We start from the raw sequence: 16,390 nt of genomic DNA, 5'->3' as shown, positions 1-16,390 counted from the left end.
ATAGTATATTATTGTGCGTGAAGTGGTTTGATTCACTTATATTAACTTAACTGCTTATTTTTTTCGGATATGAGATAGTCCGTTATTATTTTTTATCGGTATATCGTAAGCCGTGATTTCAATTAATACGTGGGTTGTGGGCACGTTGCGGTTAGAACGCTTTAATGCTTTCGTAGTATTTTAAAAAGTAGTAGAGATAAGTAAACAGCTAACTTTATACAGGGAAACGGATCTTACAGTAAATGCTTATTCATTAACCATTTCAAAAGCCCATATCTAACTAAGATTAATAGCAACACTATAATTCAAATCAATAGGATATCCTTTACATATTGAAGGTCTCATTTAAATACTCTACTAGGATACCAGACAAATAATTACCGATTACAGTAATACAACGAGAGGTCTTTGAATAACTGCGCAAGATTCCTATGCTAATTTCGAATAAGCACTGCGCAGACGCATCTCACGCATGCGCTGGATCTGCGAACCAGTGTGCGGCTCTTACATGCAGTTTAATCAGTGTCTCAGCGCCGACACGGATTATTGAAACGAAATTAAAACACGTGGTTAGTTATTACGAAGTTTAATTAAAGGAAATAGAATGAATGGACAAAGGCTGTTATTTTTTTAGAACGATTAGCAGGAAACGCGATTTTGCCTTTTGTATCTTTTCGTTTCTTATAAGTAAGTTGGAAAACAACAAAGTTATTATTACACTATTGCATTTTTTTTGATAACTTTATTCTTGCATATATAAAAGTTTATTGAGGACATGCCAAGTCCCCAACTCGTATCTGGCCAGCGTGGTAGACTCAAGGTCTAACCCTCCCAAGTACGGTTATAGAACCTTGCCCAGCAATGGGACAGTAATGAGTTAAACTAAATATAAAAAATACTTTATCGTAAAAATATGAAGTAATTTAAAATTCTTAATAAACATATCTATGAGTTTGTTTTATTAATACAAGCAATCATCAACTGTTTTTGCTGAACCACTTTTAATTAAAGTAAAATAAATTGTTCCATAAGAAATTTATGAAAAACACGCAAATGAACGCTCTGGTCATTTATGTGATAATTAAACTTCAATAATTGCAAACTTTACTTTGAAAATTGTAAGTCTTTATCAAAAGCGTAATTACGGTTCAAAATAAAAAGCGTATTTTAAAGGAAAAATAAAATATACAATATTATATGTTTTTTATAATTTGTTGTTGGTCATGGAATATAGTTATAGCCAAGTGGAATACAACAATACGGATAAAAAGTATAGTCGCTAGTTAATAATACTGTTGATAGTGTTAATTACAAATTATTATTTTTATTTGAAAACGTCTTTTACTCCTTAGCGAAATGACAAAGAGAAAACATATTATAGTAGTTTTTTAACTAAAATAGGTTTATAGTGTGTTTATGAATAAGAGGGTAACTATCTACTATAGGTAATTCAATTAGTATATTAAAACAAACAGCTTTTCAGATAGATTTGTGTCAAAATATTTCACAAATTAATGATTGGTAGTAAAAGCCTGTAAATCAATTGCAAGTTTCTGGTATTGCGATATGACCACCCACAGTTAGAGTCAAAGTGTGCTGGAGGCTGACTAAAGGGCACGAAGATGTTAGGAAGATAGGCGACGCCTGCGCAGGTACAGTCACCGGCAGCGATATGTACTGTATGGAAAGTTTTCGTATTTTTTCAGATTACTTTAATGACTATGGTGCGGTCGGTATCCGACTGCTCATCGTACGGTCTCAGGTTCTATTCCAGAGTCGTGAAAACGAAAACGGCATTATGAAATCAAAAGCTCAACTCTTCTACAAAAAAAACGAAATTGGGTGCAACAATTACAGCTCTTCTTTTTTGTGTATTTAATCGTTTTTATTCTAGCACGTAATTTTATTTGTAAAATATATTAGTATAATATATTGACCCACATATAAAAGTAGAAAACTCTGAAGTACAGATTTTTTTAACCACCATTATTGATTAAAAAAATCTGTACTTCAGAGTTTTGCATAGATATTTCTGCAGGTGACTGTACAATTATCATTAGATATATCTTGCTGCAATAATTGCTATGTTATAAAGTCTTATGTCGGAAAATCATTAAATACGTCTTGTTATTGCATATACTTAGCGATTAATATGATGATAGGCAATAATTAAATAAATCACAGGTTTAACGCCATTTGTGGATATCCTAACAGAAATCATATTCTCATTATTATCAGTTGGATAATAAATATATTGAAATCGAATTTACTTTGAAACTTTCGCAATGCATTTTATTTAACTAGTTTGTGCCCGATGCCCCGTCTGTGTTTCTTCGTTTAGTTAAAAAAGTGTTATATTTAGGGATTTTGAACTATCTTTATCCTGAATACCATCAAAACTGATTCAGTGGCTTGGCCATGAAAGCGTTACAGATAGTCATAGACTTTTGTATAAAACTAGAAGGCATAGAAGTATGGAAAGTTATGATAATTACGCTCTTCGAACGATTTCGGCCATGGCGACCACTTCAACTCCTAAACTATCTGACGCCGATGCGCACTAAGATGACTTATGTAGCCAATTTTTGCAGAGGACTCTCCTATATGGAAAGTATCCATACGATGGCCCGCGCTACCTGACTGAAATGCCAAGTACACCTTGGTGTACTTGCCACAATAATAGACTATCAATTTACAACCATTATAGTATTAGATAATTCGTATAATATGAGACAATGAGCCCGCCTTGTTACGCAGCATGCTCTAACTATTAGCCAATAACCTGAATTCCTAAGTTTAACTAAAATACTAACATAATACTGGGTTATATTGAATTAACGTTTTAGAAACTTTAACTAGAAGCAAACGGTCGGTCAAGTGAAGGGCTTAGAACATAATTGGACTATTATGACCAAATAAGGAGAACGCTTTGAAGGCTCTTGAAACATATGATTGATATCTAATAAATTCAGAATTATGTCGGTTTTGTATTGGGTGATTTATTTTGATGCAAAACGATGGATTTTAGTATCAACTATGGATCGGAGAAGTCACTATACTGCAAAGATATACTCTTATTGAATTGAAAAACGTTTACATTTTCTTCATTTAACTAATATCTACATATTAAAAACAAATTAAACCCTTTGATTTCCCATTGCTGGGCAAAGGTATTTTTCCGTAATGAGGGAGAAGAGGTTAGGCCTTGAGTCCACCACGCTGGCTATGTACGGGTTGTCTATAGGTATATCATTTTTTTTTGCTTGCCTTTTGCTAGTATTCTTGTCATGTCGCTGAGGAAATACCTCTTGCTTAGTTATTAAGTTGTCATTATTAACAAATGATTATTATTCATGTTACCACAAGCTCGGAAATAAATGGAGCAATATAAAGGCAGTAGCATAAGATATATTTTCTTCTGCCTAAGAAATTATAATATCCAAAGTAAGTTTTGAATGTGTACCTAATTTACTAAATAAGTAGGTAGTCTTAATTGTTATTAAAATTTAGCACTGGTTTCACATCTTTTGGAAATGGAATTTCAATACTTGTTTCAAACTAATTCATACATAATATGCTGCCACTGTTTCAGATAGTTTATACGACACTAATGTATATAGATAAGTTATGGATAAGCCGCGAAACTGACCCATATCGTTGTTTCTTATATTTATTTAACGCAAATGTTTAATGAAATAAATACTATAATAATAAATATTGCTTGTTTTCTTTCTTATGTTTCTTATATACCGTAAAAGGAGAAATGCATCAAATATAAGCTATAAATATTTATACATGTAATATTCTTTCCCATTTATATGCAGGATACAGTTCATAATTATTATAATAATTTTCAGTCTGTATCTTTATTAAAATTGCAGCTTGCGAACAGGTCCTGTCCTGATAGATATTACTTCGTGCGAGAGCAGAATAATAACGATGGTATTTAATAATTACGATTACACTAGATTATATAACCGGTTTCGCTTACCTTGTTTTGTAAAAATAGTAGCCTTTCTCCATTCTTGCGATATAATTGACAAGTTTTATAAATTGTATCCATATTGGTTTAGCTGTTGTTGCAAGTGAAACGCAGACAAACACACTATCAAACAAAGTTTTATATGAATTCCAAAACTTTATTTCTTCGACAAGAAACTATGAAACAGGTTAAAACAATATTATACTACAATTACAAAGTTACAGGATCCCTTAATGTAGTACCTTAGTTTGGACTTAGGCTACTTTTGCCTTAAGAAATATTTCTAAATCAACGAAAAACCTTTACCTTATGAATTAAAACTAGAACGACAGTATGTCCCTTAATAAAGAATTTATGAGTTTACTTTCAAAATATAAAGAACTTAGTACCTAAAAAGCTACAAGTTATTTAAAGCTTAAGCAGATGAAAAATAGCAGTATCGCTCCCCTATACTTTATAGCGGCTAAAAGTTGCCATCAATAATTGAAGTTGGTGTCTCCAGGGAGTAGGGCTTACTGGTGTATCTGACGTGTGGGTACTTCTTGGCGGGTCAGTTTATATTGAGTACGTGCCTTTACTTTAAAAACAAGTTTTATATAGGTTTGATTTTAATATTAGTGAGATGTGTAATAAGCTGCTATAAAATGTTCTGAAATTATTACTTATGTTATAGTTTGAAAGGAATTTGTTTGTTTTTCTTTCAAAACTAAAGGCTAAACTGATTTGTCTTTAATTTGGCAGGGTACTTAATATTTTACCCTTGTTACAGTAAAAAAATGTCACTGACTTTTCAATAATCAACCCCTAAATGACTTAAAAGAACGCCTAGATTTCATTTTTCATAGTTCAGTCTAGTTTGTATTAATAGTCCCATATGCATAACATTTAGGTGAGGTCTCTGAATAAATAAATAGAGTGCGAGTTGAGTGAATCTGGTCGTTATATGGCGCAAATTTTCAATAAACTAATTTTATCTTTTGTTTTATAGCGCGCTTTTATGCGAAACAAAAGCCTTCAGGTGATTTGATCTACTTCAAGGCAAGGCAATGCAAGATGAATGATAAACGAGGGTAAAATTCTTTGTCTATATTTTTTCATATTTTTAATGGTGCGATCGAACTTTTCTATACGAAATGTTTTTATAATTATGAATATTTTACGTTAAAACTTAAACACCGATGATAAACATCACTAAAATTACTCCTCAATAAAAACCAGTCGCTATAAATTACTGGAACCATCTCGGAACCTCGAACCTCCAATACAAAGGTGGTATTTAGTAAAACACGACGCTTGCTGCATACAAAAGTTGCGCGTGCGCAGTGACTTGCACCGCCATTCGCCATATTGTACCTACGCATAAAATACTACCTTCTTCCTACGTATTGGTTCATATATTCAAAGGACGAATTTCAGCTATATAAGCTGTAATACTGCTAAAATTATTTCTAATGGAGAATATCGTTTTGCGTGAAATTGTTTTCACATTTACATTTTACCTGTCCTGATATTTTGATTACCGTATCAAAAAACACAACTAAACGATATTAAACTTTCAATTAAAATCATATTTTAGGCAAAATTTACTAATTAATTATTAAAATATTATTTCTTTTCGTGTTTTTAAAATGAATGCAACAAATTTAAATTATTTCATACTTAAATAATTTATTCCATCCATCTAATTATATTGTTATCAATCAAACGTGCAACTTTTCACCAATAAACCGAGTCATCGTGTATAAAGCTATACATACACATTGTATATAGTTATTCAATATTTTTGCACTCTCATAGCGGCCATTATAAAGCTTCGACCAACCCGACGTCAGCTAATCCTTTTACTTGTTCCTTTTTCAACCAAACAACTTTAAGAAGTTTATTTTGTATACCCTTTATGCATATTTAAGTTTTGTAGGTAGTCGGGCTCGCAACAGCTGATCGTATCGCTTTACTAGTATGTATAATAATTATGTACTTGTAAGATGAAACGTGCGTTGTAAGTTTATAGGGAAGATTTTGTAGCACCTGTTTTAATTATTCTTGATAGTGTGGATTATTTATAGAATAATTGTAGTACATGTGAGTATGTATTGAAGATGCGATATCGATTTAACAGGTTTCCGGCAAATAAATAAATACATACAATCACGCCTTTTTCCCATAGGGGTAGGCGGAGACCAGAGTTTAGAGATAATTATCTTGAAAAGTGTGATGATGAGCCTAGTTTAGTTCATTTTTTGCCTTAAATGTAATCTATAGCTAAGAATATAATATGACTTTTGTTTTTGTGAAGAACCAGAGACTCAAAAAAACTATTTAATCATATTTTCCTTCTAAAAAACAGTAACACGGGTATCAAAAATTAGACCACCAAATTACGTACATACACAACAATATAGTGCGTACACTATAATCTATACAAGTTCCAACGAAACCTAATTACAAAAGCACAAAAAAGGTTTTAAAATCACGAACAGTTTTAAGTGGGTACTGGCATACCTTTAGCATAATATTATTCAAGACATAATTTACCGCGGTGAGACGAAACCGCTTGATTTATTTATGAACGCACATCGGCTGGTACTAATCTCCGAAGGAATTTAATTTGTTATTTATTTACTAATCGTTCTGCTATGAACAGGTAGGGTTTGCATGGCATTATTTTTATTTCTTTTTGGCTTTTGTTCAGAGTAATACACGCGTGTAATTTCTATGTAATAAGGGAGTGGATTATTATTCTAAGTTTTTCTTTGTATTTTTTTAGTCCTCAGTATTTATAATTGTTCTATGTTGCATTTAACTAAGTTCAGCAGGTGTGATTGTGGCGACTCGTTGGTAAATAAATAGTCTAGTCAATATTGTTATTTTTATATATTTGCCATGTACTAATAAATAGATGTGTTAGTTCTATCGTTACTAACTCATATTCGTTATTTTGTAACACAACTTTATAGCAGTGTACTTTTTACTAAGCTAACTATAATTTTGTCGGATTTTTTTGACGTCAGTATCAGGCAATAGGTATGCAAAGTCGGCTAGATGTTAAACTCGACGTACACTCGATTTATAAAATGTTCAATGAAAAATGATTATTTGACAATTCTAATACAGTTTAATAGTTTATTAGACCACGTTAACGTGTAAATAGCGAGAACGAGTGAGAAACCAGCCTACCGCCAGAGATTTAGTACTTCGACCTATTTTCAAAGTAAAGTATGTAGGTAATTATTATTCCTGGCCTGAAATATGAACTATAGTTTCGCTGAATTTTTAGTTTTAATTTAAGATTACTCATTTATTAAGTTTTGTTTGTATATTGTTAGATAATACAGATGCTAGGAACTCTTTCTGATATCTCGTTCAGAAAAGAGCAGATATATTATGTATTGTTAGGATTTCTATAAAATGGATTCCATTCAAAGCTTTTAGGAGAAGGTCAATAAGTACAGGGTTCTACAAGAACTAAAATGATCATAGCCATCAGGAGTCATAGCACTCTTAAATATTTACTGGTATTGCGATGTGTTATGCAATAATAACGTTTTTTACGGAAAATCAATTATTAATGGGCTGTAGAAAATCATGTCAAGGACATTAAAAATGAAATACATTTTCGTCTGTTCGTTACGCATCAATAACTAAGGAGTTTATTTAGTCGAAAGGTAGAGCGATAACTTAAATCCCAAAGCCGTTCGTCGGCTACGATCTCTTTGACTGACTTAGCATTTACCAAAGGCTTCCACGAGAGAGGTACTTCAAGCAAAATCAGGTTCTATTGTATATGTATAATTTGAAATAGAATCTTATCGACTCATACCTACATACACCTAGAGCTCTGTATTAAAAGCTAGCTAACTTAACTATTCCTATTTCTTACCTAGTTATAACCGCGGGCAAAACTGCTACTACAAGTTTATTAGGTAGCGTATGCAACTGCTCACTATTAGATCCCGGGTTCGACTCCCAGGTTAGATCAAAAGGGAATTCGTCTGGTTATACCTAATTTGTATTAGATAATCTAAAAAGTGGTCCCGAATTTGGTAAGATGCCCGGTTTTTGGGAATAGGCTTGCCCCCTAATACATGGAACTAACATTATTAATGGCGCAACGCGGGTCATACAGCTTTGCATGCACCTTCAAGTATAATAGACTGTATGCATAGGTATATAAGAAGCTTAATTAAAGACCAACCAACGAAAATTTCAACCGGTTATAAATTTTATTTAAACGAAAATATATTTTAAAATAATAAGTAAAGATTAGTATAACCGGTATAAAATTAGTCTCGGTTTTAGTTGGACTATAAACTAATTCGCGTGAGGTTTTCCTTATCGCTTCGTGAAAGAATTTCAGTCGGTTGTTTATTTTGCCGTTTTAACTATAAAATATTGTTGTACTTAGAATAAATTAAGTGCGGTGTTTAGCTGCTAACAGTTTAAAAAATGAAATGTACTATTTCAACTTATATTCCATGTTACCGTATGTAACTAGATAAAAACTGTGTGAAAGAAACTGAGTATATTCTTGAGTCTTACTTGATTAATATTAAAGTAAATACGGTACTGAAAATTTAGCTTTATCGTCAAAAAAATTGCGAAGTTTTGACAAGAAAATAGCAGTCACTAGCAAATAGTTGGTGTTCAAAATACTAAGACAGACTTTTGCCTGAGAAATACCAGCACGGAACAGCTTGTTAACAATAAATCCAAAAGCCTAAGGCTATTTTGATGATAGTTCACTATTATTAGTCTGATTCTTAATCGAATATCCAGCGACGTCATCGAAGAAGTCAACGTGTAATTTGTCTAGTCAATTGGTATTATGAAATCTTGCAATCGCGACTGTCGTTCAAAGCAACTTAGAAACATGAGAACACGCAACGTATAGGAAGGAAATACGCGTCAAACCGTCGGTATTAAGTCATATTGTAAAAAGTTTTGTAATCCTTATTAAAACTCCCACAGCCCACACAGAGCGAAATGATTATCGTTTAACGGTAAAGGAAAAAATCTTGATGAGACGTTGAATGCCTGAGAATTCTTTGAACACCTTTTGAAAGAAAGCAACGCTTGGACTTGTTACGGAAGGAAATACGACCCCAGTATTTGTAAAGCAAATTAAAATTTATATTTTTACAGTAATTTTGGCAACATTAATCACAAACGCCAATTAACTGAAGAATATTCGGTCTGTAAGTGAATCAAACTTACGAAACCTGGTGCAATAAGGCGCGGCTTCCCACTCCAACAAAAACGTGAATCTGATTTATTTTAATGAATGCCTGTTAAATTATATACTTTTGAACATATCTTGAGGAAATTTTCACACTTTCTCCTTTTATAAAACTTAATATTTCTTATAATGAAGTGCCTTATTGAATTCTTGACATTTAAGCTTTAAGTTTGCTGAACTTTCATGGTTCATACGATGTAAGATTTGAATCGAAGCTTTCCACGAAATTTTGACGTCCCATAAATTGCGCGACTGCATGAAGAGAAGTTCGAAGGCAATTTGTAATAAGGTTTGCACAATTACTAGCAAAATTCAGTTTTTGGACTGACTGAGTGCCTGTTTCATTTTTGACAAGCAACTACTTCAACTATTACTCAATACTTACTAAAGTCTATCTATCTGAGGGAAAGACTTTGCTTGACTTATCTTAAGCAATGAAAAATTATTAAATATTACTATAATAAGCTGTTAATTATGTAGTATACTAACTAGACTCAAAATAATATTTGTTATGTAAAAAGTTTATTTAAAGTTTTTGTCTTTTTTACTCACTCAATAGTTAAGAATTCGATCCAAGCTAATATCGCCTTTATTATCAAAGCAACAAGAAATTTTCTTTACCGATACCTAAACGGAAATGTCTTTAAAGGAGCCTAATTATTTCAGAAAGGTATTAGTTCGGTATTTTTTAGGTACGTTAATGTCACATGTAGCGGCGGAACATGTTACTTTAAAATTGATGATCGCCGAGGCGTTTCGCAATTCATACATCAAATGTATTGATTTTCAATTCATTAGGAGCTTTAGGAAGGTGACGTCTTAGAAAGATTCAAAGATCACATCGGTGATGTCTTGAAAAAGGTTAGGTTACTCGTAACCGGCGGTCTTGTGTGGCATCGAAGTTTGTAAGGATTGTACCAAGTGGCGCTCTCTGTTCTCTGCCTACGCGTATAGGAAAAAGGCGTAGTTTTATGTATGTATGTATGTATGAGCTTTGATAAATTTAATTCATGAATACTTCTAGAGAATAATATCCGTTGCGTTCCTTAGCCTCCCTGGGAACAAGGCGTGGTTTTCTACGATTATGAATAATACCCGTCATGTATACTAGACTATAAATATCTTACTTCCTACTAATATAAATGCATAAGATTGTTGGGATGTGTGTATGTAACTCATTCCTGCAATAAACTACTGAATGTATTGAAAAAACTTTATATTTTGACCCTCGGGAAGTCGGGAAACCTTCCAATGCAGACGACGTTGCAAGTAGAAGCTTATCTTTTTTAAACTTTAAGGTTAACTATGTTTATTAGCTAACGTTAATATTATAAGCTGTCATACTAATGCTGCCATTTCTCCTTTAACACAAGTTACTTTTATCGAAAAATAGTCGGAACTTCACCGATGATAATTATTATTTAGCGAAGACAAAGAAGCAGGCTGAAGCTTAGTACGCCTATTGTACACAATGCCGTATGACGTAGTGAAAAAGATTGGCAATTCTTGGCACTACAATGCACCTATCATTGCAAGCCAAGAGTCCATCGTTTGTCTTTCACTACAGTTTCAATCACACCCTTACAACTTAATTTACACGTTAATATCGTATGTAGCTGGTGCTAAATAACGGTGTATTGAATTCTTATAAGTCGTCAGACGGCACGCACGGGGGTGGCTTGACTTCTTGACTTATTACCACCGAACATGTAAGGGCCGCGACCTAGCTTGCCAACTCTATTTGCATATATCGGCCCGCTACATACAAGACTGAGTTATTTCAAACTACGAGAGCTTGAAATGTTACGTCCGTTTTTTTTTCTTTTGATCGTGTATTTGCGAGTATTTAGTGCGTAAGACCTAAATATCATATTTAAGTTGGAATTATATCCATATATTGCTCGAAAATTGACATGATCATATCATATTAAAGCTAAAAAAAATAATTTATTTTTAATGTGACATGAATATTTGGTACTAGCAGCAAGTTTTCAAACAAGGCTTTCATTGAAAACTATTTAACATTACGTTGCGACCTCTAGGAGCAAACAAAACGCCATTCTTACAAGTGAAAATGCAGTACTATGCATCATTCTTTATTTACTAGCCTAAGCATTTATAAATACAAAAACATTTAGATAAAAAACAAATACAACTATAACCCTTTTGAATTCAAAAAAGTTGCAACTGCAGCAGTGTAATCTTAAAGAGTATGATAAAACAAACCAGCATTGTATGATAAGATTCATTCAACTTGAACTAGAAATACAAGTTACACTCCCACGTATTAGCAGTGCTTTGTAATAGAGATATAAGAAGTATGCGTAATTAATCAAAATAACGTGATACTGATTCACTATTGTTCTATAAAACGCTATCAATGGCTTTTCTATATCGCTGTTGAAAAGAAATGTAGTTTAGAATAAAGACATTATGGATAACTTGCAACTCGTTTTTTATGACATTCTTACAGCGCCTCTAACGTATGTTAAGAGAACTAATTTAGTTTAAAAGTCAATTGTCAGTTCCATGGGTTTGGATATGTATCGGATAAACTATTTAATAGATATAGTGATAGAAAATATATAAAGTCAATCGCCAAAATTCCACCTGATAAGCAAGCTAACCGGTAATTAACTGCGCAAGAATGTGATAATACTACAATATTGGACATTTCAATTTGATTATTAGATAATGACCGTTACTACTGTCTACACGCATTTTGTCATATCAAGAAAAACGGCAATCAACGTCAAAAACGTCTAACAATGCGTGGTCGGCCTAAACGTGGGAAGTAAAATAGGCTTTAATTACATAGTATTATTAAACAGTGTTAACGAACTTTAAATCATTGCCATTAAATAACCCATTGATTAAAAACTACAATGAGTACAAAAAACAAACGCGCGATTTGCAAAGTCGTCGGTGTGCAATAGGCCTAACGGCTGAATGATACATTTTAATAAGGCTTTGTCAAACCTACGGACTTGTTGTAATAGCAGGGTTTGCCGTACGAATGTAAACGTACTATTTATTTTGTTAAACGGGTCTTCAGGTAATTTGTAATAAGTGTCATGTACCACCGGGTGCTTGCAATCATCCCCGATGACAGTCCTTTGATTAATAACCGCACATTAATTCTTCACATTTATACAATGCCATTTTATTCCGTTTACGTATATCATTTTTTTTTCCACATGCCAGTTATTTTTGTATATAATGTTTTTTGATGAATTTAATAACGTTAATAATATAATTAAAGTACGACATACCATTCTTCAATATATGACAAAGAGAAATAAAAGAAGAAAATTGTTCACTGCAATTCCTTTTCAAGATATTAATAGCTTTATTTGACGTCCGTTTACTTAAAAACATTATAAACGCTGCATTATTTATAGGTAAGTCATTTAGTTAGCATGTATTGATAATATTTAACAAATAAAATGTTCAAGAATAATGTTCAGCATTGAAACTGACAAACAAAACGGAATATTTAAGTTTTAAAGTTCAGCTCCAGAGGACATCTTGATGAAAACATAGCGAAACAAACGCGCAAATTGTCAACTTGAATTTGTAATGTCCGTTGAATTAGCTAAAACATAGTAACAGTTGAAAATAATAGAAAACACGGTCACTTTTATTAGAGTGACACATAAAATGGGACATCTGCAAAAATAAACCAATTAAGAGCGGTGTGAACCTTGACAAGGTCGGAATAGATTTGCTGTACGAGTAACAATACTGGAATGATTCTACGAAGCAGTGGGCCGGCGACATCTGCTCTTGTCTTTATATCGCGACATCTCCGTGACAGGCGCTCCGCCATCCTGCATCTTGTTACATATTATTATCCGCCTGATAGATCTCTTTTTAATTTTCAAACTGTATTTTTAACCACTTATTTCTAGAAACTATCTACGCATCAACGATTAATAATCGATTTTTAAATTGCTTTAATTGCAAACAACACAACTTCTCCACGCGTGCAAATGTTAAACAAATCCAGAATTTCAAATAAAGAAGCATGAAAAAATAATAAATAGTTCACCGGTTGCTCCCGAATTCTAATTTAAAACAGATTAACCCTTGAATAACCCAATTCACGCTTTAAGGTTATATCCGTCAAATGAAACGTCACGGTGACTACGCACTTTTCTCATCATTAGGATACGTGAAGAAAAAAGGCTTCGGATGTTCAGTTGTAAGCGCCCGCCAACAAAGCCATTATGCCTTATTATGGACACCATCCATCAGCCGGCCATATCGATCCAACATTAATGCATGCTAATGCATAATAAATAGATATATAATTTGTTTTGTCTCCACCTCGGCATCCAATTGATGGATTGTTTTATTTCTATTACTTCAAACTGTTGGTTTTTGATAGAGGCGTGGTCGTCGCTGCCGTTATTAGTTTAGCCGTCGAGGCTAAATCATTTATGATTTCACGCTTGCGGTAAAAAAGTGTGAATCGAGCCGTTTATAATGTTGATTATGCTCGCGGTGGAAAAATCATTAGTTAAAACGGAAATCACCGTTATGAACATAAAATTAAGAAAATAATTAACAAAATGTTTCCACTTACTTTGTCCAAGATGTACTCGCTTCATCCAGGGGTATATTTGCGGAGGATTCGCCTGGGAGTTCGATGCCGACGACTTTGAATTCTTCGTGTTTGAGCTTGAGTTATTGGCCTCGTTACTCTCATTGCTGGACGTGCTCGAGGCAGGGCTCGATATATTCTGATTCACACTAGCTTTGTGTTCCACTGGAGAGGCAATAGGCGTAGTCAATCCTAATTTTGTGCTGGTGGTTCCACTGGCGTTCTGTCCGACGCCAAATCCAGGCGAAGTTCTCCCTGGTCCAGAAGATGTGGACAAATCTTGAGGAGATGCTACTCCAGTAGTAGATGTCGAATCCGCGAATTTACAACTAGCGCCGGCCGCTTGGCTCGGCGGTGTGGACATCAAGTTGGGCGACAAAGCTCCAGGGCTTGGATTTGAATGCTGGTGCATGTGGCTTGCAGTGCTACCCAATCTTTGTGGATGTAGTTGGGTGTAATCTATCATTGTTTGAGGCTGCATGTGAGCCCCGGAGGCGGGCGTCCCGTAAGGGTGCTGCGGATAGTGGTGCCCCACTTGCGGCGGAGAATAGCAAGCATTCGGATACGCCGTAGCCGCCGCATTTGGGTTGTAGTAATCAGCTCCTGGTGTTGGGAGACCCGGGTGGCCGGTTTGTTCGACGGGCGTACCAGTACGCCCCGGCCCTTGGTTCCCATAGCAGGAAGCGAGCGAGTTGACGAACTGGTAGGAGCTCATCCCAGCGTTGTAATTTAATTCGTTCATCGATAACAGCGTGTTTTATCCTCTTTCTCAAGATCACTCGACACTTGTCATCGTTTGGACGAGCACTGAATAGTCTAGTTGGACATGTTAAGTGCTACTGATGTTCGCGGTCCGCTTCAATTGTCCCCGTAGAGTGGAGCTTGATTGATGGACCTGTGATAAAATGAGACACATTAGTTGGTCAAGAGCGTCGCCTCGTTATACGTGATAGATGTTGTATCACAGACCATATCTTAAGTGTTTGATTTAAATATGTATTGTGCTGTGTCGAATGTGATTTATGATCCAAACAAAAATGTTTTATTACAAAACCCGATAAACTACATTTGGGAAAAACCAATGAGTATTTTTTTATGAAAAACATGAATGTTTTTTGAGTTGTGAACTGAAATAGGTCTATTATCTACGGGGAGGTATTGCAAAAAAGCTCTTGTATGATTAGCCGCTACAAGTATTCGCCAGGGTGGGCTCTAATCACCGCCGATAACGTAAGTTCGCAACGTGGTTCATTTTACGGTCACTTTCGTTTAAGCAGTACTCAGTGGTAGAATTGCATAAATCACTAAACACGTGTACCACTTGCGTCACGCTGGGGGTCTATTCTAAAACAATAAATTAATATAGGGATGTGACTTCCTAAGGCGCAGTACACATGTCAAGTCAAGTGCGGAAAAAACTGCGTCTCCGCCACGTGGTAGGGCTATAAAAGTGTCCGCAGAGGTTTATGGGTGTAAGCGGTAGGCCGAATGTGACTTCACCGGATTTATGAACTCGCTCGGTGCATACATCTTTATGAGCAAATTAGCAGTCATTGTGCACCCGATTTATTTGTCGAGTTTGCTCGCCGAATGACAAATGTGTGAATTTCGGTCGGACATTGCTGTTATCATAAATTTTATTCTCATAAATAACGATTTTAGCGTAATACGTGCGTGAATTAAGGATATTTGCAATATGTGGGATTCATCAACTGTTTGAACTGTTTTTAACTGGTTAGGTTTATACAATCAGGTTGCCGTAATCGAATGAAAATAACAAAGATTTATTGTATATTTTAATTGGGTGTTCCAACTAAGCAATACTTTTGATATATTCTTACTTGTAGTATTGCGGCTTATCATATCTTGAGAAGCATAATACATTTAAATATCAAACCGGAATGTTAACATATTTTTTTGCTAAGAACATGGCATTAGCGAAACCAGCGAATATTCATAATTAAATGAAATTAAGTACTTTACAAGATTTATAACACAATATAGATTGTAATCTTATTCAAATATTTGAGTCATCGTTTTATTTCAAGAACTATACCGCGATGTAAAGTACAAAAAGTATATTATTAACGGATTTGAAAACCAAATAAAGGTAATACACATGTTCTTTAGATATGAATGGCGCTAAAATAAAAAATATAATAACATGTTTGATCTACTAAACCACTAGATAATTGCAAATAATAAAAGATAATTGCAATTCTACGTGTACTTGAAGCAAAAAAGTTTAATTACGAACAAAGTTTAGATGGGAAGTATAAAATAAGTAATCTAGCACTTATTAATAATTTTGCACAAACCCTGCAAGGTATTCTTGAAATTAATCGTTAAACTATAATATTATATCTTCTAGGTATAATTATAAGTTAAACGACAAATAAGTTTCGCAAATGTAGTTTTAAATATAAAATACAAATTGCGCATTTCACACAACTTTGCAACTGTCGAATTCCTCGATACATACATTACAATTTATTTTGACTACAATTCAGTGTATTTGTCTGGCATTACATATTGTTGCCTTTGCCTACACTGACATACAGTCACA

General features: G+C 34.0%; 1 protein-coding gene across 1 annotated transcript in view; it reads right to left on the bottom strand.

The window, feature by feature from the left end:
* Positions 1-16,390, bottom strand: part of Scr (homeobox sex combs reduced) — a 47,764-nt gene that overhangs the window by 30,250 nt on the left and 1,124 nt on the right. Inside the window, exon 2 of the mRNA XM_076120006.1 lies at positions 13,807-14,719. Within this exon, the coding sequence (XP_075976121.1) occupies positions 13,807-14,566 (760 nt within the window). The 5' untranslated portion in view covers positions 14,567-14,719. The remainder of the gene's footprint in view (positions 1-13,806; positions 14,720-16,390) is intronic.

This window comes from Anticarsia gemmatalis, chromosome 11 (genome assembly GCF_050436995.1).
Source record: "Anticarsia gemmatalis isolate Benzon Research Colony breed Stoneville strain chromosome 11, ilAntGemm2 primary, whole genome shotgun sequence".
In the NCBI taxonomy this organism is placed as follows: domain Eukaryota; kingdom Metazoa; phylum Arthropoda; class Insecta; order Lepidoptera; family Erebidae; genus Anticarsia; species Anticarsia gemmatalis.
Note: the sequence above shows the minus strand (reverse complement) of the source record. Positions and strands in the feature narration are given on the sequence as shown.